At 29.9% G+C, this 22,168-nt stretch overlaps 1 protein-coding gene across 2 annotated transcripts; it reads left to right on the forward strand.

Moving 5' to 3' along the window:
- The first annotated feature begins 14,832 nt into the window (after nucleotides 1-14,832).
- On the forward strand, nucleotides 14,833-22,014 carry LOC123916019 (poly(A) polymerase I-like). 2 transcript variants are annotated; one of them, XM_045967339.1, is made up of 14 exons: nucleotides 14,833-15,003; nucleotides 15,100-15,166; nucleotides 15,310-15,420; nucleotides 16,135-16,232; nucleotides 17,476-17,559; nucleotides 17,682-17,821; nucleotides 17,961-18,033; nucleotides 18,125-18,170; nucleotides 18,323-18,432; nucleotides 18,530-18,637; nucleotides 18,714-18,773; nucleotides 19,545-19,606; nucleotides 20,484-20,796; nucleotides 21,307-22,013. In XM_045967339.1, exons 1-14 carry the CDS (start codon nucleotides 14,926-14,928, stop codon nucleotides 21,520-21,522), a joined length of 1,566 nt encoding a protein of 521 aa, XP_045823295.1. In that variant the 5' UTR covers nucleotides 14,833-14,925; the 3' UTR covers nucleotides 21,523-22,013. The 2 variants fall into 2 exon arrangements, with proteins under 2 accessions (XP_045823295.1, XP_045823296.1); XM_045967340.1 differs by lacking the exon at nucleotides 15,310-15,420 and having other exon boundaries at nucleotides 14,853-15,003; nucleotides 21,307-22,014.
- Nucleotides 22,015-22,168: the final 154 nt, after the last annotated feature.

Below are 22,168 nucleotides of genomic sequence, written 5' to 3' on the forward strand. Positions count from 1 at the left end.
TGTTTTGAATTCCTAATATTTGAAATTTCTTTTGAACTTAATCAACTGCTCAATATGTATAATATATCTTATTATGAAATGAACTTCTTATTATGAATGTAATGTATTTGACTATCAAGTTTGGACAATGATGAAAAACTTTTTGTCGTCTCAACAACAAAAAACAATATCGTTTTCGTGAATGAATGTCCACTTAATAAAAATCTTCTACATTATTTGAAATGTCTGTCTTAAATCTTAATACAATCTTTTATTTTATTCAATTTTTTTTTATTTTAATTAACAAAGTATACTTCAACCGAATCAGTACATTCTTCAACAAATTACATGACACACTAATGATCGAACACTTACACTAATGAAACTTTCGATCAAACATAAGAAAATATATAAGATGAAACCACAAAAAGAAAAATATTCCAAAGCTTTAGCTAGCTGCAAAACACGTGTTTCATCAGGTCTAAAAAAACATGTGCTATATATTATGACCAAGTATGAGTATCTAGCTGTAGATGATCAAAAATTGAAGAAACGTCCCTATAATTTGTGCTGCATGCAGTGTATATGGTACAATCGACCGCGCATGCTTAAGGGGTTGGAGACTTCAATTAAATTTGTAGTGTTAAACATATGCACGCACCTAGCTAGCTAGATCCCTATATAGTATATACTTTTGTGCAACCCAAGCTCATTGTAAATTTATATACCATGATATGTCATTTCATATACTCTTAAAAAAAAAAAATTACTAACTAATTATTCTTCATTCTTATAGGCACAAATTCAAATAAAAAATATTTGAATATACATGCAAAAGTTTAATCGTAAAATGATTTAGAAATATTATCAACAATATTTAATTATCTTTTTTATTATTATTTTTAGATGTTTTGTCTTTTATGCTTAAAAGTGCTTGTGCTGTTGTGCAAGTATACCTCATGTTAATAATAACGATGAACACATGTTGAAATGCACCATGCATGCTCTTTGATTTTTGTGCATTTTTTAAAATCAGTTAGAGAGATTAAAATGGTCCGTGAGCATCTCAGTTGATAAAAATATTATAATATATGGAAATTGGAATTTTATCGCCGAATTTTTAACTTATTCTCTTTTTAAGGGTGTGAAATTTTGTCCATTAAACTACTACACAAAATGAGAGCTAATATATCTCTCTATTTTAATTTAGCATATTTAAATTGTTGGCCCAATAATTTCTTAATTAAGATGTGGGCCAATTGGACCTACCTTTTGGTTAATATTTAAAAAGTAATTTAAAAAAAAAATTATATAAACTAATTGAAATTTCTTATGAGACAAAATAAGAGTAAAAAACGAGAAAAAATTTGTATGACTCACTATACCAAAAAAAGCATTGAGATGGAAATTCCTCAATGGAAGTACATTTTCTATATATAGTAAGGTTGGTGTCCTTGAGGAAATGTGGTGTCACTCGAATTTAATTTTCTTTTAACAAAACCAAAAATTACTAATAATATGTAATGACTGTAGCTGAACACTGACATCAAAGGCCTCACACAACCCAATTCTTGTGGCAAAATGTTAACTTGTGAAAACATAATAAGGCAAATTTCTGCATTAGTGTTGTTGCATCTACAATATTGGAGAGTAGTTTCAATGGATGCTTAATTAACTTACTTTTTTAAGGCTTATCTTGTCTCCTACTTGTATTTAAGCAATTCTGATGAAACTAAACTGAATTTTACTCTAATTTATTAAAAAAATAACAACACATATATATACCCCCACACTGTTTTTTTAATTTGAGATTGGGTCTTAAAATATTGTTTTTTTAATGATTAAGGTACTAATAATAATACATAATTGGATTTCCTATAACTACGTGACATAGTTATAGCATTCAACTATCAGATTTAAATCGACGACCGAGATCATTTTACTGTGTAATTTGTCTGTATGATATAAACTGTCTGATATCAAATCAATAGTTGATATTTATTATTGCGTGGAACTGTGTAGAAGTACAAAGACAATCATGATCCTCTAATAACACTAATAGTAATAGAGATGATTGCTTCTTCAAGTTCCATAAATGCAACAGTGAAGAAGTGTTGTACATATATATATGGTCATTATTAGATCAACACTTGAAAAACTAACAAAGAATTGATTCAAGTGGTAAGGATATTGACACTACTAGAAAATTCGCTAATTTTCGGTCTCTAATTTAGTTTCTATAATTACTTAGTGACAAATTTTTTTTTTCTTTGACGATTGAAATTTTGGTCTCTAATTCGGTCTCTATAACAACCGAATTATTTTGGTTGTTAAATCGGTCTCTAAAACCGAACTTTCTAGTAGTGTGGTCTCCTTAAACATATGGTCAGAAGTTCGATTTCTAGTTCACGCGTATGGAGAAAATTCGGTTGGTAGGAGAGAATTCACCACCCAAAAGGAAAAGCAACTATTATTATTATTATTATTATTATTATTATTATTATTATTATTATTATTATTATTATCTCAAAACGTAACTTAATTATATTCATTTCTTTTGTTTTTCCTTTTTTTGTCAAGTAGCATTTGAAATTCAATCTCTGCATATTATGTGCAATGTCTTTACGAAATGCTTATATTGACAATTATATTCTTCTTATTGTTGTTATATTATTTGAATGAATATCAACCGGATCACTACATTCTTCAACAAATGATACATGACACACTAATGATCGATAATCAAACATAAGAAAATATTAAGATGAAAGCAAAAAAAGAAAAATATTCCAAAGCTTTAGCTAGCTGCAAAACATGTGTTTTCACTAATGAAAAAACATGTGCCATCTATGACCAAAGTATGAGTATATATCTAGCTGTAGTCTGTAGATGCAGAAATTGAAGAACCGTCCCTATAATTTGTGCTGCATGCAGTGTATCGACCGCGCATGCTTAAGGGTTGGAGACTTCAATTAAATTTATATACCATATCATATATATGTCATTTCATATACTACTAATGTAATAGTAACGATGAACACATGGTGAAATGCACCATGACATGCTCTTTCATTTTTGGGAATGAGGGTGCAGTACTTTTGCCAGTAATTAAAGTTTTATACAAAGTTCAAATGGATTGGAATCATGCATCTCACGATTTTGCCAGTGGACCCATTTGTTTTCTTAGAGTCGAGTCTTTCTCTTGGCAATTTAGAAGGATGATTGTTGAAATAACATACGAATTGTGGGCTATGTATGTAAAGAGACTAGGTTTGTTTTACATGGATAAACTAGAATTCACTCGTATTAGGGGTAAACATCTATCTATTAATCTTAATTAATTAAGGGTCTTGTTAACATGTGCCCTTAGGGCACATGATAAGATATACCAAAATAGTAATTCAACATTTAATGATACAAGAAATTTAATGCTTCAAAAGTCAAAATGCACAAATTAGCATTTAATAATTTCTATTTTTACTTCCTTAACATGTGCATTAAGGGCACAAGTTAACATTTTCCATTAATTAATGCAACTTCATTATCACGACTTCTTTTTAGAATGAACTTTTTTTTGTCGGGTGTTTGGTTAATAAAGTAAAACTTTTATCTTGAAAAAGGTTTCTAGGTAAAAACAATATCTTTCCCTGTGTTGGGAAAAACAGGCATAGAGAAAATAAGAGAGCGCAATCAACAACACAAGCATATAACGTGGAAACTCCAAACCAGAGAAAAATCACGGTTGTTGTCAAAACCGACAACCAGATAATAAACACTATGTGAAAATTGTTACAACACATAGACTACCTTCAACCTTCTCTTGGCTCTCAATACACTCACACTCTCCAAAACAAATACCTAACTACATCTCTCAACCCTTTAATACAAGAGTACAAGAGAAAAACAAAAAAGTCAAATATAAGCTTAAAGTGCTACTGACTGGTGCAATTATAAACAAAGAACTTAGGTCCATTATATAGTCTTGATCCCCCCATTGCTTCACCATTCTAAGCGATGTGGGACTTCTTTAATATAATTTCTTTGACTTTTTTTTTCTTCATTAGCAATGTGGGACTTACATTGCAATCAACCCCAACACCATGTTCCTTTTACAAATGAGGTATCCATCTTACTTGTTGGAACCGGTAGACTTTGTTTTTAGCGTCGTGTTTGGTCTCCATGCGTCAGGGGCATTGGTGGCCTTCTTGTTGTTTTGGCATACCTCGTGGTTGATCTTTGCCTCTATTCCTGAGAAGTATTTTTCTTCTCTTGGTGGTGCCTTTTAAGGATTTTAGTTTGTTGGTGGTGTGTTTCCTTGTTTCTTTGCAGTTTTTTCATGTTTGTTTTTTTGTTTTATTTGAGATTGTTGAGTTCTGGTAGAGTATATACTTCTGACACCTCATTGATTTACTGAACTTTCTATTATACTTTTCTCATATATATATATATATATATATATATATATATATATATATATATATATTATTTGTCATTCAAAAAAAATTAATGTAATCCATTGTGAAGTGTGAATTGTTATTGTTTATAATAAATCAATTATTAACGCATAAATTAATCTGACAATAACTTGCCTTATTATAGTTTAAATATATGGATGATAAATATAACAAGAAATTGTAATTCATTATACAACTAACTTAACACAATTAAGCAAGATGTACAATGTTCAAAATATAGTCTTATTTTATTTTTTGGTATGAAATATGGGCTAGGCCCTCAAAATGTTTCATTTTTATCGCAAACTATGGCTTTGTAAAAGCAACGACAAGTAGTTGGTGCGATGCAAACTCCATATGCTTCACCATAGAAACTGCAACCATGATTGCAACTTAACTTATCGCAATGAGATATCCAAAAAGCCTTTGTACAAGTTTTTTTTTGCGCTTCAACATCTGCACCAGTTATTGAACATATAAGTTAATTAGTACTAGTATATATTTTCATATAGATAGATAAACAAATATTGAGAAAGTAAAAAAAAAAAAAATATTGAGAAATGTGAGGAATACATGTACCTAAGCCAAGTGAAAGAGTTATCATCAGAACTATTAGAAATGTGAAGAAGGTTTGATTCTTCATTTTTTTCTTGGCGTTGAAGAGTATTATCTTTTTTATTTTATTTTATTAAGAGTATTTTCTAGTGCATACGTACTTGCATAATGTAAAAATCATAGACATATATGTGTATATATAATAGTTTTAGTTATTTAACATTCAAAATTAAATTGGTAAATATGTCAAAAAAAAATTAAATTGGTAACAAAAAATTAATTGGTCAAATATATTTTATTTTTTTTGGTATATATTGGTCAAATATTTTAATGATAGTAAGTTTTTAAATTTGGTCAAGCTTCGATATTATCAGGTCAGCTCTGATAAATCAACTATAGTAGGTCCAGTCCAAATTGTAAATAACTTGCAATAAATAAATCTCAGTCAATCCAATCAAAGTCAACAATTTAATGCAAATTCTATCTCTCTCTTCTAACCTCTCATTCATTTTTTATTTCTTTGTCAAATAATCCGGTGAATATAATTTCATCTTTAAAATATATAATTAGAGCTGTAAAAAGGGCCTTAAGGGGCCGGCCCTTTAAGGGGCGGACCCACTTATTCCTGATTATTAATTTTATTTAAATTTTAAACACAGTTTTTTTAGGGTGCCGATCGTGGACAGTGCTGATTGAAGAAAAAGAGAATAAGTTCACGACACTAGAAAAATTGTTTAAAATTTAAATAAAATTAATAATCAGGAATAAGTGGGTCCGCCCCTTAAAGGGCCGGCCCCTTAAGGCCCTTTTTACAGCTCTATATATAATTGAACGGTTTGGAATTAGATTTTCAATTTCTACGTATAAAATGATGTTCTTACCAATAAAATTAAGTTCACGGAATTACTGTAAAAAAAAAAAGTTCACGGAGATATTGCTCATTCATTTTATATTAATTGCTTTTGTTAACATAATTCAATTTAATTCTAAAAACTTGATGTATTTAAAAGCAAAAAAATAAAAAAGAAACATACCTAGTTGGCCGTAAATTATTTTGTCAAAAAAATTATAATTTTAGCACAAAAAATATATTTATCTGTGATTTGTAGGGTTAGATCGAGTTCAATTAAGTTCTTTACATTCGTAATACTTAAAAAATACAATTAGATTTAATCAATGATCTAGATTCATTGAAAAGAATAATGATAGCATCTATATTCCCACATTCAATTTGTGCCCTTGACACTAGAGTAATACTTGAAAATGATCATTTGAAACTCTAATAAGAATCAAGTAAATCTTCTTACGTACTTTCTCCGATCTAATATATAATAAAAAAATTATTTCTCAGGTTTATTTAATTAACTTGAAAAAGAAGCATTTGCTATATGAGACTAGAGAGAGTATAACTGTAAATCCATAGTATTACTTGTCGTCGTCATTTGAACGGTTTGGAATTAGATTTTCAATTTCTACGTATAAAATGATGTTCTTACCAATAAAATTAAGTTCACGGAATTACTGTAAAAAAAAAAAGTTCACGGAGATATTGCTCATTCATTTTATATTAATTGCTTTTGTTAACATAATTCAATTTAATTCTAAAAACTTGATGTATTTAAAAGCAAAAAAATAAAAAAGAAACATACCTAGTTGGCCGTAAATTATTTTGTCAAAAAAATTATAATTTTAGCACAAAAAATATATTTATCTGTGATTTGTAGGGTTAGATCGAGTTCAATTAAGTTCTTTACATTCGTAATACTTAAAAAATACAATTAGATTTAATCAATGATCTAGATTCATTGAAAAGAATAATGATAGCATCTATATTCCCACATTCAATTTGTGCCCTTGACACTAGATTAATACTTGAAAATGATCATTTGAAACTCTAATAAGAATCAAGTAAATCTTCTTACGTACTTTCTCCGATCTAATATATAATAAAAAAATTATTTCTCAGGTTTATTTAATTAACTTGAAAAAGAAGCATTTGCTATATGAGACTAGAGAGAGTATAACTATAAATCCATAGTATTACTTGTCGTCGTCATTTTTTTCTTGAATGGTGACTTGTCCCCATCATTGAAATTAACATGGTCCAATCAATGCTAATATTCATAAAAATAAAATAAAAAACATTATAAGCATGTCAAATATAAAAATTAGTTACAAGTTAATTGTGAATACCACATGTAAATTTAATTATGTGGCTTATTCTCATTAATTGTTCAGCAAATAACCTCAAATTATCTATGTCTCACCTTATATTAATTCATTAATTTGTTCTTATTATATTGGACCTTCATAGGTTTTTATAAAATAAATTCTCATAATGTAATATAATTTTGTGTAAAAATAATTTACAAACAAATGATATACTTGACACACTAATTAATGATATCTCGATACACTTATAGATGTAGCACTGAAAAAACATGTGCTATATATATACCTATCTATGACGAAAGTATGTATGAGTATCTAGCTGTAGATGATCAGAAATTGAAGAACCGTCCCTATTATTTGTGCTGTAGATAGTACTAAGAAGCAATCGACCGCGCGTGATTAAGGGTTGGAGACTTATAATTAAATTTGTAGTGTACATGCACACGTCTATCTTCAGGTAATAAAACATATGCATGCACCTGGCTATATATATATATATGCATGTGTAAAATGCATGGTGTCCATTCAATTTTATTTTATATTATACTTTTCTGAAAAGCCAAGCTGATCATTGTAAATTTATATACCATGATATGTCATTTCATATACTCTTAATTATTAGTTATTACCTTTTTTTACTAACTAACTATTTATATATAGATCGAGGAATTCTTATATAGGCATAAATTTATAAAAAAAATTTTAATACACACGCAATTTAAAAAGTTTAATCGTAAAATAATTTAGATATATTATCAACATTATTTAATTATTTTTTTATAATCTATGTGTGTAATGTGGTTGTGCTGTTGTGCAAGTATACCTCATTCATGTTAATAATAACGATATGAACACATGCTGAAATGCACCATGCTCTTTGATTTTTGTGAATCACAAGTAAACTAGCGGCAGGTGGATATCCTGCTTTTTTATATTCCTGTAGTTACTCCGCCCTGCAGTAAATCTCAACCATCCGATTTAAAATTGGTGGTTGTGATTGTTTTAATCATAAAATTGTGTGTACCATCAAAGCCGTCCACAATTTTAAATGAATGACTCGAATTTAATACATTGTGAAACTGTGTGAACAACAAAACTGCAGAAAATCTAAATTCCAGACTGATGGATGAGTGAAGGGTTATGAAGCCCGGATACGTGATACGATACTGCCGCGATACATTATTTAAAAATTAAATAGATAAATGCACAATATATAAACATAACTAAAATCAATAATATTAATAATAATAATTTTTTTTAAAAAGGCAAAAAAAAAAAATTATTATTATTATAGAGAAAAGCCGATGGTCATTATAAGGATTACAAACAAGCCAATAAACTTGCACAAGAACAAAACAGTTTGGGGCATAACATAGCAAGGGCTCTCCTTACCAAAGACATATAATAGCTAAAAATAACAATAACACCAATATAAGAATGAGAAAATAGAATATGCATTTTCTCTTCTCCTTCCAATTTTTTTTTTGTTTTAATTTGTTATTTACTCTTCTTTTTAAACTTGAAAAAAAAAGCAAAAAAATTAAAATTAAAATAAAAAAATACTGCATACGTATCGCGTGCGTATCATACTAAAATCAAGTCGTATCGGACCAAAATCAAGCCGTATCGGACACGTATCGGATATTATTTTTTTATTTAAAAATAATGATTTAACCGATACTTCTCCGATGTGTATCGAGACGTATCGAAGGCATCGGTATCGGGTGCGTATCAGACACGATTCTTCACCATTTTTAGAGTATCAGAGCTTCAAAGGTGAAAGGTATAAGGCTAAGAAGATTGTCTTATTGAGCCTTAAGAAAATATAAGAATCTTACTTAAATAAAAGGTCCTTATAATACTAGCTATTTTTAAAATTAAAATTAGCTTTTTTAAAAAAAATTAAGAGAATGATGAATTATTACATATAAATTGGTGGTAATGATTATTTTAGAATGGTTCTTGATAGAATTTGTTGAACTCTTGCCAGTAAAATTTTATACAAAGCTCAAATAGATTGAATACTTTTACCAGTGGATAGAATAATGTTTGTACTATCTCGAATGAGGAGTTTAATACCTCTTATACTATTTTTATTTTGAATATATATATTGAAGAGTAGTGTTATTTTTACGCATAAATCGACAAAACTTATTACATTATTAAAATAATTTGAATATATTGATGATAAATATAACAAATAATTTGAATATATTAATCGACAATATAGGTCAGATTCATCTATTATTTAATGAACTTGAAAATAATTTTTTGCTTATATTTAGAATATATAGGAGGGAATATATGATAAGAGGGATTAATGTGTTGTCAAATTTATTTTTCTTTCTACAAAACTAAATTACACTAACATCAAAGGTTTGACAGATCTATAACAAGTCTTCTAAGGATTATAAATAAAGAGTACATCATATCATTTTTTATTTTAAAATTATCTCTTTTGATTTCTTAAACAAAGTCTTAATAATATATTGTTAACATTTCTCTAAAATTTATAAAGAAGAAAGTTTTTATGTCAATGTTATAAATATAACCTAATGACTAGAATTTCATATTTAATATGAATAATTGGAGTATCCGAAATTTCGTACTCCGATTCCTATACATAAAATACCATATTTATATTAACCGAGTTAAACTCACAAGTATATTACGCTTGTGTTATAGCATCTCTAATAAATGGAGAGTAACTTCAATGTGAATACTTAATTTACTAACTTTTTTAGAGTTCAAATCTCTATCTAGTAAGTAATTTGGAAACAATATTGAAGTAAATTTTTCTCTAATTGTAAAAAATAATTAATCAACACATTTAACCCCGCACATTTGTTTCTCATACATGTTGAATTTATTTTTAAACAACCGATTTTGTCTTTGGATAATAACTTCACTGTTATTTTTACGCATAAGTTAATTTGACAATAACTTGCATGTTATTAACACCATTTAAATATATGAATGACAAATATAACAAGAAAAACTGTAATAATTCATTAACAACTCACTTAACACAATTAAGCAAGATGTACAATTTTCAAAATATAGACTTATTTTATTTTTTGGTATGGAAGATGAGCTAGCTAGACCTTGTTTCATCTTAATTATCACAAACTATGGCTTTGTAATAGCAACGACAAGTAGTTGGTGCAATGCAAACTCCATATTCTAATTTACCATAAAAAAAGCATTCATGATCGCAAGTTGGTTTATCGCAATGAGATAAGGTAAAATCCTTTGTACAAGTTTTTTTCTGCGCTTCAACATCTGCATCGGTTATTAAATATATAAGTTAGTACTCTCTCCGTCCCAATTTGATTGACACAGTTGACTATTGTGCACATTGACACATATTATTTTGAAATTATTTTTCTACTAATAAACAAAAAAATAAATATTAGCATATAAGTTGTTGTTTGATTCGTCTCGATGAGTATTTTCAAAATATCAAATTTTTATAATTTTTACTATTATACAATTAAAAATATTAACCGTCAAAGTTATGCATCGACATGCGTAAAACAATCAATTGTGTCAATCAAATTGGGACGGATGGAGTATATATATAGATAGATATAGATAAACAAAATTTGAGAAATGTGGGAAATACATATACCTAAGCCAAGTGAGAGAGTTATCATCAAAACTATTAGAAATGTGAACAATGTTTGATTCTTCATTTTTTCTTTTTGGTGTGGAAGAGTATTAACTTTTTTTTATCAAGAGAGTATTATCTAATACGTACTTGCATAATGTAAAAATCAGAGACATATATATAATCGTTTAGTTAAATTAAATCGGTAACTATGTACCCCAAAAAAAAAAAAATTGGTAACTTTCAAAATTAAATTGCTCAACAAAGAAAATATTAAATTGGTCAAATAATTTAATGATGGTAAGTTCTTAAATTTGGTCAAGCTTCAATATTTTCATATCAACTCTTTTTTAATTTTTTGGTACAAATTTTCATATCAACTCTAATAAATCAACTAAGTGCATTGTATAAGTAGGTCCGGTCCAAATTAAATAACTTGCAACAAATAAATCTCACTCAATCCGATCAGATCAACAATTTTTTGTAACCCCCCAAAAAAAAGAATCAACAATTTTTATAGCTATAATTCACCTTTAATTAAGTGAAAAAGTAGAGTGTTTTGGATTTAAATTCCATGTATATAAACTATGATGTTCCAATCGGCTGAATTAAACTCATGAGAGCGTTTCATTCATTTTTTATTAATTGCTCTTTGTTAACATAACTCGTATTTACTACCTCCGTTGCAAAATATAAAATTTCTTTGTCAATTATTTACATTCTCTCTCTTTTTTGCTTATCAAAAAAAAAATTACATTCTCTTTTTCAAAATTACCTTTCAATTACTAATCGTTAGTTGATTCAGTAGTGATTGACACTGAACTTGGTAAGGAGGAGCACAGTTCGATCCCACTTGATGTCAGTACTGACCCTCGAGCCAGATAAAACTGGTGGTGAAAAAAAAAAATTACCTTTCAATTATTAAGAGAAAAGTGGTGATCTTTTATTTTTTTCATTTATTTAGGGGCATTTTTTTTAAAAAAATAATAATTAATGCACCTTAAACTTTTTAAAATGGTCTTATAAAATGAGACAAAAAAAAATTTTAAAAAAGATTTTATATATTGAAACGGAAATAGTAATTCCTAATCCCAAAAAAAATAGTAATTCCAAAATTTTGCAGTATTTAAATGCAAAATAAAATAAATAAAGAAACGTGTAGTTGGTCGTAAATCATGTATATTTTGTAAAAAAACCATGAAAATATATTTTTATGTTAACTCTTCGGTTGTTAGGGAAAAAAAATCTTATTAATCTGGAGACTAAATTAGTGTTTTTGTCCCTTATTTTTTCATTCGGTTTCATTTTAGTGCCCTAATTATTTTTCGGACCATTTTAATCCCTTAACTATATTTTCTTAGTCATTTTCCTTCAATTCAAACCCAAAATTGTCAAGAATAAAAAACATTCATTTTATTCATTAAAATATTTATCTTCTTCATCCTAATTTTATTTTTAGCATACTTTAAATATAGACCAGATAAAAAACATTCATTTTATTTATTAAAAAACATTCGTTTTATTTATTTTTAGCATATTTTAAATATAGACCAGATAAAACGTTCATTTTGTTCATTAAAAAACATTCATTTTATTCATTAAAATATTTATCTTCTTCATTCTAATTTTGTTTTTAGCATACTTTAAATAATGTATCTAGTTCATAATATAGACCATATACATTAAATATACAATGAATCTAAAAAATTCATTTTTGCTTATTGATGGTGGCTCTGCAAGTGTACAGAATCGCTACCAAGTAATAAAGTAGTAAGTTATCGCCTCCACAGGAATTGTGTCAAAGCTACCAGTTTCAGTTAGGAATTAGGATAGTTTTGCTGTCACTTTATTGGTTTAAAAAGGTTTTGACAAATAAAAGTAAATAGCAATTAAAAAGACAATTAAAATAAAGAGACGAGTTTCATATGAGAACGTATGGTTAAGTACTTTTGAATCTCTCCTCTATTTTATGCTTGGTAATTGGCGCTATATCTGCTCAATATTGAAGTATTATATGGAGATTAATTTCTATTAAAATAAGCCTAGTTTTACTAATCTTATTTCTATTGCAATCTGACTTAGGTCGAACCAATAAAGCTTCGATAGATTTATCCTTCGTTATTTCATATCATTACCTTTAACGGGTTCAGCCTCCCTAGAGTACGTCCTAACCTTTAGAAGTTAAGAATTTAACAAGTTCTCTATGCCCGCTCGATTTCCTAATATCATTGCAGAATTTAGCTGAGTGTGATTCTTAATCTCAAACTTAACCGCAAATACTTAATTTAATGGTTTCATATTGGTAGGTTATAGTATCTCTTTGATTATGTAGTCTTAGATGTGTCACGGTATCCACTTCGACCCTAGTTACTAACAAAATATGCGCGCATTCATATATGCTAGTGTATTTCAATAAATAGAGATAGTAACAGATAATAAATGAATAGCAATTGTAAATAGTCTTGAAAGAAACCAAATTACATGTCTCAAGCGGTCTTAGGTGAGTTCATCTACTTGACCTAACCCTGATGAGTTTAGCTACAAAAGACCATACAAAAAAAGAAAGAAAGAATAAGCATAAAGAAAAACCTTATGCCTTGAGAGCTCATTAGCCCTCCTTTGCTCCTCCTCCTTTGCTCCTTAGAGGCTTATAGCTTTCTAAACTTCATTTTTCCATCGTTCGCGTTGTACCCATCGTGCCCATGGTGCTTCACAGATTTCTTATCGTGGCCACAATGCGATCCATCGTGCTTCAATTGATTGATTTGTTATAATATTTTAACCGCCTTTCATCGTACCACGCTGCTTCACATCGTGGGTACGATGACTCGCCCAATTTATTACGTTTTTGCCTTTTTTTTATGCTTTTTCCACTTTTTTTGCTTTTGGGCCAAGTAACTTCATTTTTCCAGGTATTTGCTTGCTTTTGGTCTTCAATTGCTATTAAAACTACCCTAAATTAATACTAAAAACATCATATAATTGACTGTCATCACTTATAAAGTGTTACATATGGAGTACTTCAATAACAACTAGTGTGTCATGTATCATTCATTTTATTTATTTTTAGCGTACTTTAAATATAGCCCAGATAAAACATTCATTTTATTCATTAAAAAACATTCATTTTATTCATTAAAATATTTATCTTCTCCATCCTAATTTTATTTTTAGGTTACTTTAAATAATGTATCTGGTTCATAATATAAATTAAATACATTAAATATACAATGAACCTAAAAAATGCATTTTAGCTTATAAAGTGTTACCATGGAGTACTTCAATAACAAGCTAGCGTGTCATGTATCATTCCTTTTATTTATTTTTAGCATACTTTAAATATAGACTAGATAAAACATTCATTTTATTCATTAAAAAACATTCATTTTATCCATTAAAATATTTATCTTCTTCATCCTAATTTTATTTTAGCATTTTTTTTTGGTTTTCACCACCAGTTTAATCTGGTTCGGGGATCAGTTCTGGCATCAAGTGGTTCCAGCCCCTTCCCGATCGCAGTTGCGGGGGATCGAACAGCGATCCTCCCTACCAAGTTCAGCTCCAATCACCACCGAACCAACTAATGATTGGTTATTTTAGCATACTTTAAATAATGTATCTGGTTCATAATATAGACCAAATACATTAAATATACAATTAATTAAAAAATGTATTTTTATTTATAAAGTGTTACGGATAAAGTACTTCAATAATAGTAGTATTATTTAGCATAAGCTGAATTCACTCAAACTTTAGAGATTTTTGTCTCAAATCTGCTTAGCCAAATTTCTTTTTCTTTTAAACTTGAGTTCTAACGAACAAACTCATTATTAAATTGTGATGTCTTACTCCCTCCGTCCCATAATGAGTGAGCCAGTTAACTGAATCACGCATGCCAATGCATAATTTTGATGATTAATATTTTTAATTAGATAATAGTAAAAATTATAAAAGTATGATTTTTGTTTTGTTATAATAAAAGTATGATATTTTGAAAAAAAATAAATAAAATGAGGGAGGAAGTATTTTATTTTATTTTATTTTTGACAAGAGTGATGTCTTACCTACAATAAAAAAATAAACAAAAATCTGAAGAAATAAACCCTTAAACCCTATCTTTCTCTATCGACATCAACCATAGCAATTTCCATTTCCATGGCAATTTCAACCTTCAAGTTAGTCTGCAAACCCAATCTTCATCTTCGCACTATCCCATTCCAATGTGTGCACAAGGTTTCATCTTTATCTCAACCTTCTAAATCAAATTCTTCAAAATTCAACCTTTCTCTCTTTTTTATTTTCTATTTTTTTTTTTTACGCTTCTTCTAGGTTGTGCCAAAATCTGTACCTTCTGTTCATCCAGAGGAATGTAGTAGAAGCTTAATTCTCAAACAAGGTAAGTGAAATTAGTGCGATAAATTGAATTGAAGTAATATTAATAATGTGCAATTGGAGTTTTTTTTTTTTTTTTTATTGAAATTTTTTATTTTGAAATGTTCATATGAATGATTATATCTTGGTTTTGTTAAATTGGTGAAGTAAATAATAAGAATACACTGTGGAAGAAATTTAATTCCGAAGAGCTTGGATTTCGAGATTATATGATAGCTAGTCCAATTAATAAGGTTCTCAACAAGTTGAAGAAAAAGGGTATGTGTTTTCTCATTCCTCATTACAGTATATATTTGGGTTTTGCATGAAAGAAACAAACATAAACAATTTGTTTTATTTTGCGTCTCAAAAGTGCTCATTTCGGTGCATTAATTTTTTTTCCAATTAAGATAACTGGGTATAATTGAGAGAAAAAATGATAAGCTACAAGCTACTGTACTTCAATTAGCTTATCAAAATAAGCTGTAAGATAGTAAAATTAAGCTATAAGTTCATGAGAAAATGATGGTTATCAAACAAGTCTTTTTTAGTCATATGAACTTATAAGCTGTAAGCTAGCTTATTGTGCTTGCCAAACAGACCCTTAAATATGATATACACACCTCTTTTGACGTCAAATGTTTTGGAAAATATATCCTTAATTCTGAATGACTTTCCGATGCAATTCATTAGTCTCAATTCTTACTTTAGAAATTATCATTTTGTATCCTCACAAGTATTAGACATGGTTCATTATTATTGTGAAGTGTGAACAATCCTGCCTCTGACTTATATTTAGTGTAAAAAAGTTCTTAATGTTTCACTTGTGAGTTATATTTAGAGTAAAAAAGTTCTTAATCTTTATGCTGTGGTATATGTTTTGGTGCGTCTCGGTGCATTACTGAAGTGTGCAATTCCAAGGTTTCTAGGTTTATGTCTTTGAATTAAGGGAGGGAAGTGCATAGTTGGTAACCTTTTTTCTTCTTGTTGTAGGGTATGATGTTTACCTTGTAGGAGGTTGTGTACGGGACCTGATACTAATGCAAACACCAAAAGATTTTGATATTATAACTTCAGCAGATCTTAGAGAGGTTACCTTAATTTCCTATTTCGATCTTATTTTTAAATTATTTGTTTACATGGTAGTTTACCTGGACAACTCTGTAGATCAAGAGCAAAGTGATACCAGTTAGACTGTTAGAGCTTAGAAGGGCTTCAACAATTTTTATATCGGCATCTAGTGTTTGTAACATATGGACTTTATATGCCTTTATCTATGTAGGGAGTGACTCAGGTGAGGATACTTGGTTATTGTGAGAAATGAGAACAAACAATCATAACTTTAAGATCAAAATCAATCAAAACTAGCAGTCTAGATTATTATTATTATAAGACGGGAGATAGCACACTTCCTCATATCCATTGTTGCCTATCATTGTGTAACAGAGTACTCTATTACAATACAGCTCTTTCTGATGTTAACAAAATTTACACTATAACGGAAAGAAAAACCGAAAACCGATATGCGCATTGACCCAACACTATCAAAGATATAAAGTTGGGAATTTTTTCTATAGCAATTGCTTTGATTTGTCAGATTCCGTTTCTTTTTCTATGATTTTTTTTCGTCTTATTTTAATTATGCCCTTCAATGATGCTGCTTCATTTGAGCTATTGCTGCACTATTCCGATTTCTTGGTTTTCTAAATAGCACCACCAATGCTTTGCGCTGTGAAGATTTAAAGGGGAAAAACAACGGCTGAGCGATGAAAGGAAGGACCATTATTTTAATCTTATAGTTATGTTTGTTTGTTCTTATTTCTCACAATAACCAAATGTTTTCACTTGAGTCGCTCCCTATATATATATCCCTATATATATATATATATATATATATATATATATATATATATATATATATATATATATATATATATATATATATATATATATATATATATATATATATATATATATATATATATATATATATATATATATATGGCTTTGATCTCCAGTATTTAAAAGTCACATTGGGTTTTTTTTTTTGGTTACAAGTCACATTGGGTTTTGAGTCTTGACTAATCAGATTCGAACTGAGTAGACCCAATTAAATGAGTAACAAACCTCTCCCAACCTTCTATTTTCTATTCACAGAATTTGAATTTGAGACCTTAAGGGAAATTGAGTTCCTTACCAGTCAAACTAATAGGCAGGCAATGGTTGTAACATACAGACTTTGCATGAAATCTAATTTCTAAATTGAAATATATGTTTTCAGCTTGTCGTCTTCAGACCTTAACTTTGCTTGGTGAATCTTGACTCAATTTTTAGGTGAAGAGAACATTTTATTGGTGTGAGATAGTTGGCAGAAGATTCCCAATATGTCATGTTCACATGGATGGTATCATCGTTGAGGTTGGTATATTTCTATGTTTCTCAATCTGTTTTTACCTTTGGTTAGTTATCTTTACTGGGGCGATTGCTTGATATTCCCCTACTCTGCTTTTCATGATAATTCTATTCCCCCTTCCAATTAGGTTTCAAGTTTTAAAACCTACAGATGGAAGCCTGGTAGACACTTTTCTCATGATGTCGAATTCGAGGCACCCAAGGGATGTGACAAGGAGGACTATCTTCGTTGGAGAAATTGTTCGAAAAGAGATTTTACAATTAACGGGTTGTCCACCACTTCTTTCAATTTTAAAAGCAGCAACTCTATTTCCTTGTTTATTTTGCTGCAAGTGTTTGTTTATGACATTTCCCATTTATATACAATACAGTTCTTTCTGCTGTTAACAAAATTTACACTATTTCAGGTTCATGTTTGATCCATTTGCAAAAATAGTATATGATTACATGGGAGGAATGAAAGATATTATAAAAGCTAAAGTATGCACGTATCTCTTTGAAGCTGTGGTTTCATATATTGCCTTTTCTAATCAGAAATTTAAACTTTTCTATCATGATTTTATGTAAACAGGTCCGAACCATGGTTCCTGCAGCTACTTCTTTTCAAGAGGATTATGGTGAGTTTTTGTTGAGCGATTCACGATCACAATATAAAAACCTACTTTGCCACCATTTCTCATATTTAGGGCAGTGTAAACTTCGTTGGACATACCTCTACTCTTCTGAATAGTGAATACATAGGTCTTTCTTCTTCCATTTGTTTCTGCAGCTCGCATTCTTCGTGGAATTAGAATTGCTGCTCGCTTGGGGTTTAGTATTTCAACTGAAACTGCTCGTTCTATTAAAGCTCTTTCATATTCAGTATTAAGACTTGATAAGGTATTTACAGTGTTATTTCTTCTCCCTGCTTTATCTTAGACATAGATGAGAATATTATGTGGCTTAGGTCCCCTTTTTTACTTTTTTAGCCTTTTAGGGTAGGCTCCTGATGGAAATGAATTATATGCTAGCATATGGATCTGGTGAAGCTTCTTTGAGGCTATTATGGAAATATGGCCTTCTAGATATTCTTCTTCCCTTTCAGGTAGTTGATGATTCTGCATTATAATTTCTAAAGCTTAATCATGGAATGCTAGCTCAGTTTGCTTTTGACATTACAGGCTCTTTACTTTGTTCGTCGTGGATTTCGGAGACGAGACAAAAGAACCAATATGCTCTTGGTAACCCCCATTCCTTTTTATGAAGTTTATACTGAAAACATGCAGAATTCAAGTTATGAATTGGTGGTCTACCATACAAAAGACTAGTTTCTTAAACTAACTCAGAACTTGTTGGCTATGCACATGTACTTGCTCTGTGATCCCTGATCTTTGGTCCTTTAAGGTTCGAGCACACATTTACCCTTGATTCATTTTGTAAAAATAAAATTTATTAAATGTATGACCTTAGTTCTTGTAAGGTTTCACAAGGAAAAACATGCATAGTTGTATCTTGATTTCTTACAACAACCAACGTTTTAGAACAAAAATAATTTTTTTGAATGACTAAAGATTAGGGACAGAGGGAGTATGTTTGGCAACTAATGCAATTCCTTCTGCCGTGCTTTTACATAATCCCTGCAAATAAGTATTAAACCATAATATGCATAATATTGAGTTCCTTGGTTCCACTACCTGAGGATATATCAAACTCATCTAGAGTACCTAGACTACTTATTAGCATAATTGGGTGCTCGGTCTTATTCGAGTATTTTTGGTGTCTGACTCTGAAACAGTGAAGGTACTCCTATTAAGAAAGAGGCAGAGGACTTTCAAGTTCTGAACAGGAAATGGAAGGGGCCAGTGTGGGGGTTTATTTTTCTTAATTTGTATATGGCTTGGTAGATCATCTCAGAATTACTAATGTTATTTGAGTATCAATTCTAAATCCACAACATTTTTGCACCACATTGGCACATTTTTTTTATTAGATCTTTGGAATTTTATCTGCAGTCTTTCTTCTTCAATTTGGATAAACTTTTGGCACCTGATCGTCCGTGTCATAGCAGCTTATGGTAAGACCTATGCAACAACAATGCATATTTCTTGTTTTTACAAAGAACTTTAGTTTCCGTACTCATAATTATCGAACTCAATCCCTTAATCAACAACTTTGTTGTGTTACGAAGCAGTTTATAAAATTATCCAGCTGCTATTACTTTGTTAAATTTTCAGTGCCTATGGTTTGCCATGGAATGTTCTGTAACATCTTTGCATGATTTTAGCCCAATACTTTTTCGCATGCATCAATGTGGTCTAACTTGGTGAGTTTGGGGGTAATGTGAACAAGGGTTCTTTCCTCCAGAAATGAGATCTTACATGAGATGAAACGCGGGTTTCATCTCCTATGCATAAAGAGATGGTTTCATCTCCTATGCATAAAGAGATGGTCTCTAACTATTAGCCATTGGAGTAGAGTTCTTTCTGTAATCATCTATGCCATATTTTTCCTTGGGGAAGCTAGTTTTTTACCATGAGGCCAAAGCTGTTTCTCAGTGCCATTAGATTTGGTATCTAGGATGAAGAGTGTTGCACCTACTTCTAAGAATTAATGTTTTCTACATCATTGCTGTTTTCTATTTTTTATATTTTTTTAAATCAACGCCAGGTTTCAGTTCTTCAGAAATTTATTTTAAAATTGATGATTCGGGAGCTTTTTGTTGAAGTCAGTTATATATCTAAATTGTTTGGTGACTAGTTTTACAATTTAATTTTCTATATTATTGAATTTGCTTTTCATTATTCTCTTCAATGTTAAGAATAGGTTCTAAAAAGTTAGAACTATTAGGGTCCATGTGATATAAATATCAGATATACTTGGTTAGAATGATTTACAAGCTGATTACACGTTAGGTCATTACAGAAAGACTCATAAGGAATCTATGCTTTCAGGGTTGGTATTCTTGCATTGCATAAATCTTTGAGTGATCAACCAAGGAATCCCTTGGTGATTGCTGCATTTAGCCTTGCAGTTTATAATGGTGGAAATTTGCTGGAAGCAGCAGACATAGCTAGGAGGATCAACCAACCACACGACATCAGATTTCCTGAATTATCAGATCCTTGCGATCTGAATGCGAAGGCTTTGGAAAATGAGATTTTGGATCTTGCAGAGTCAGTTAAAGTCTCACTGCTGCAGATGACATCTAGGCACTCGGTAGCTCGAGCTATGGCTGACTATCCTAAAGCACCTTATTCAGATATGGTGATTATATCTTCTTTTTTTATGATAAAATCATGTCTTTTTTTGTTGATTTTATGCATCTTGACATTATTATCCAACAAGTGGACTGGAGTAGGGTATTATTGAACCTTAATCATTCACCATTCCCTATAAAAGAAACACAAATACTCAATACTATCCCCACCCACAAACAGAACATATGCATGTGCAAGCATTCAAAAAAAGAATGAATAAAAAATTATCCTAGTGCCACCACTAGCATCAGTTCAAAGGTTGAATTTTCCAGTGAGATTGAATTGTAGTTACCTGGAAAATTGAACTGCTGTTATAATGTTTGAATTCATTGTTTAATGGTTGATGATTGATGGTAGACAATTCAAAATCTCAACCATATCTGAAGTATATGATAATCTGATTTTTTATTTTATTTTTTTTAATTTGGGATATCTTTGTTGATCTGTTGATTTAATGATACTGATTAACATCACCACTCTGTCATTTGTACATTATTAATCTTTGACAATTTGATAGGTGTTCATCCCATTGCCAATGTACCTAAAAGTTCTTGGCATTTTTGACTGTCTGAAAGTAGATGCTTGTAAGAGATTATTGTCCAAGGAGGGCAGAGAAATTGATTATGAATCCTTAGCTCGTGGTGACCTGCGAGAAATGCGGCGCTTGTTTGCAAGGGTTGTATTTGAAACTGTATATCCACTGGATTTTCAGGACAGTACTACAGCAGTTTGAAGCTTTACTATAAATTGGGAGAATATTGATGCTGGAGTAAACAGCTAAGGTGAAAAGTGGAACAGAGGTGCGGTGAAGGCCCGATTCCAGCATCTGATATTTGAGTGGCACTTGCAGGAATGATCCCCAACTGTCATGGGCCAGTGACAGCTTCTGGGCAGGACTGCTATGCAACGTACCTAACTCAGACTAAACAGTCCACGGAAAAATCATAACAGAAGAAAACTTTTCCAATCCCCCAACAAAATTCACTTTTTTTTCTTTTCTTTTCTTTTCTTTTCAATTTCATTTATTTATTTTAGTTATAGAATTATTCTTTTATCAAGCATGAAATTTCCATGTTGTTCTTTTAGTGTGATGTAAACTTTCTACTACCAAATTTAACATTAATGTTGTATGCCTAGTCAAAATATAATAATGTTGTATGTACAATAAATTCAGATGGCAAAGTCATTAAATATTTAAATCTAAATCTCCTAAAGTTCAATATTATGAATTGTTCAATTCCCTTTTCTTTTTTTTTCAGCTTATAAAAAAAAAGTGGTTATTTTTCAAGTAAAAATAAATAGGAATTGCTTAAGACCACAAACGCATCCTTTGTCCTCTTTTATTTTCCTTAAAAATGTTTTTTCTTTTGCCAGCCCTT

The sequence above is a fragment of the Trifolium pratense genome, linkage group LG3 (genome assembly GCF_020283565.1).
Source record: "Trifolium pratense cultivar HEN17-A07 linkage group LG3, ARS_RC_1.1, whole genome shotgun sequence".
Taxonomy (NCBI): domain Eukaryota; kingdom Viridiplantae; phylum Streptophyta; class Magnoliopsida; order Fabales; family Fabaceae; genus Trifolium; species Trifolium pratense.

Coding starts and splice junctions, on each gene's coding strand:
- LOC123916019 (XM_045967339.1), top strand. CDS start 14,926: ATGGCAATTTCAACCTTCAAGTTAGTCTGCAAACCCAATCTTCATCTT. Junction 15,004..15,099: donor CATTCCAATGTGTGCACAAG/GTTTCATCTTTA, acceptor CGCTTCTTCTAG/GTTGTGCCAAAATCTGTACC. Junction 18,638..18,713: donor ATATTCTTCTTCCCTTTCAG/GTAGTTGATGAT, acceptor TTGACATTACAG/GCTCTTTACTTTGTTCGTCG.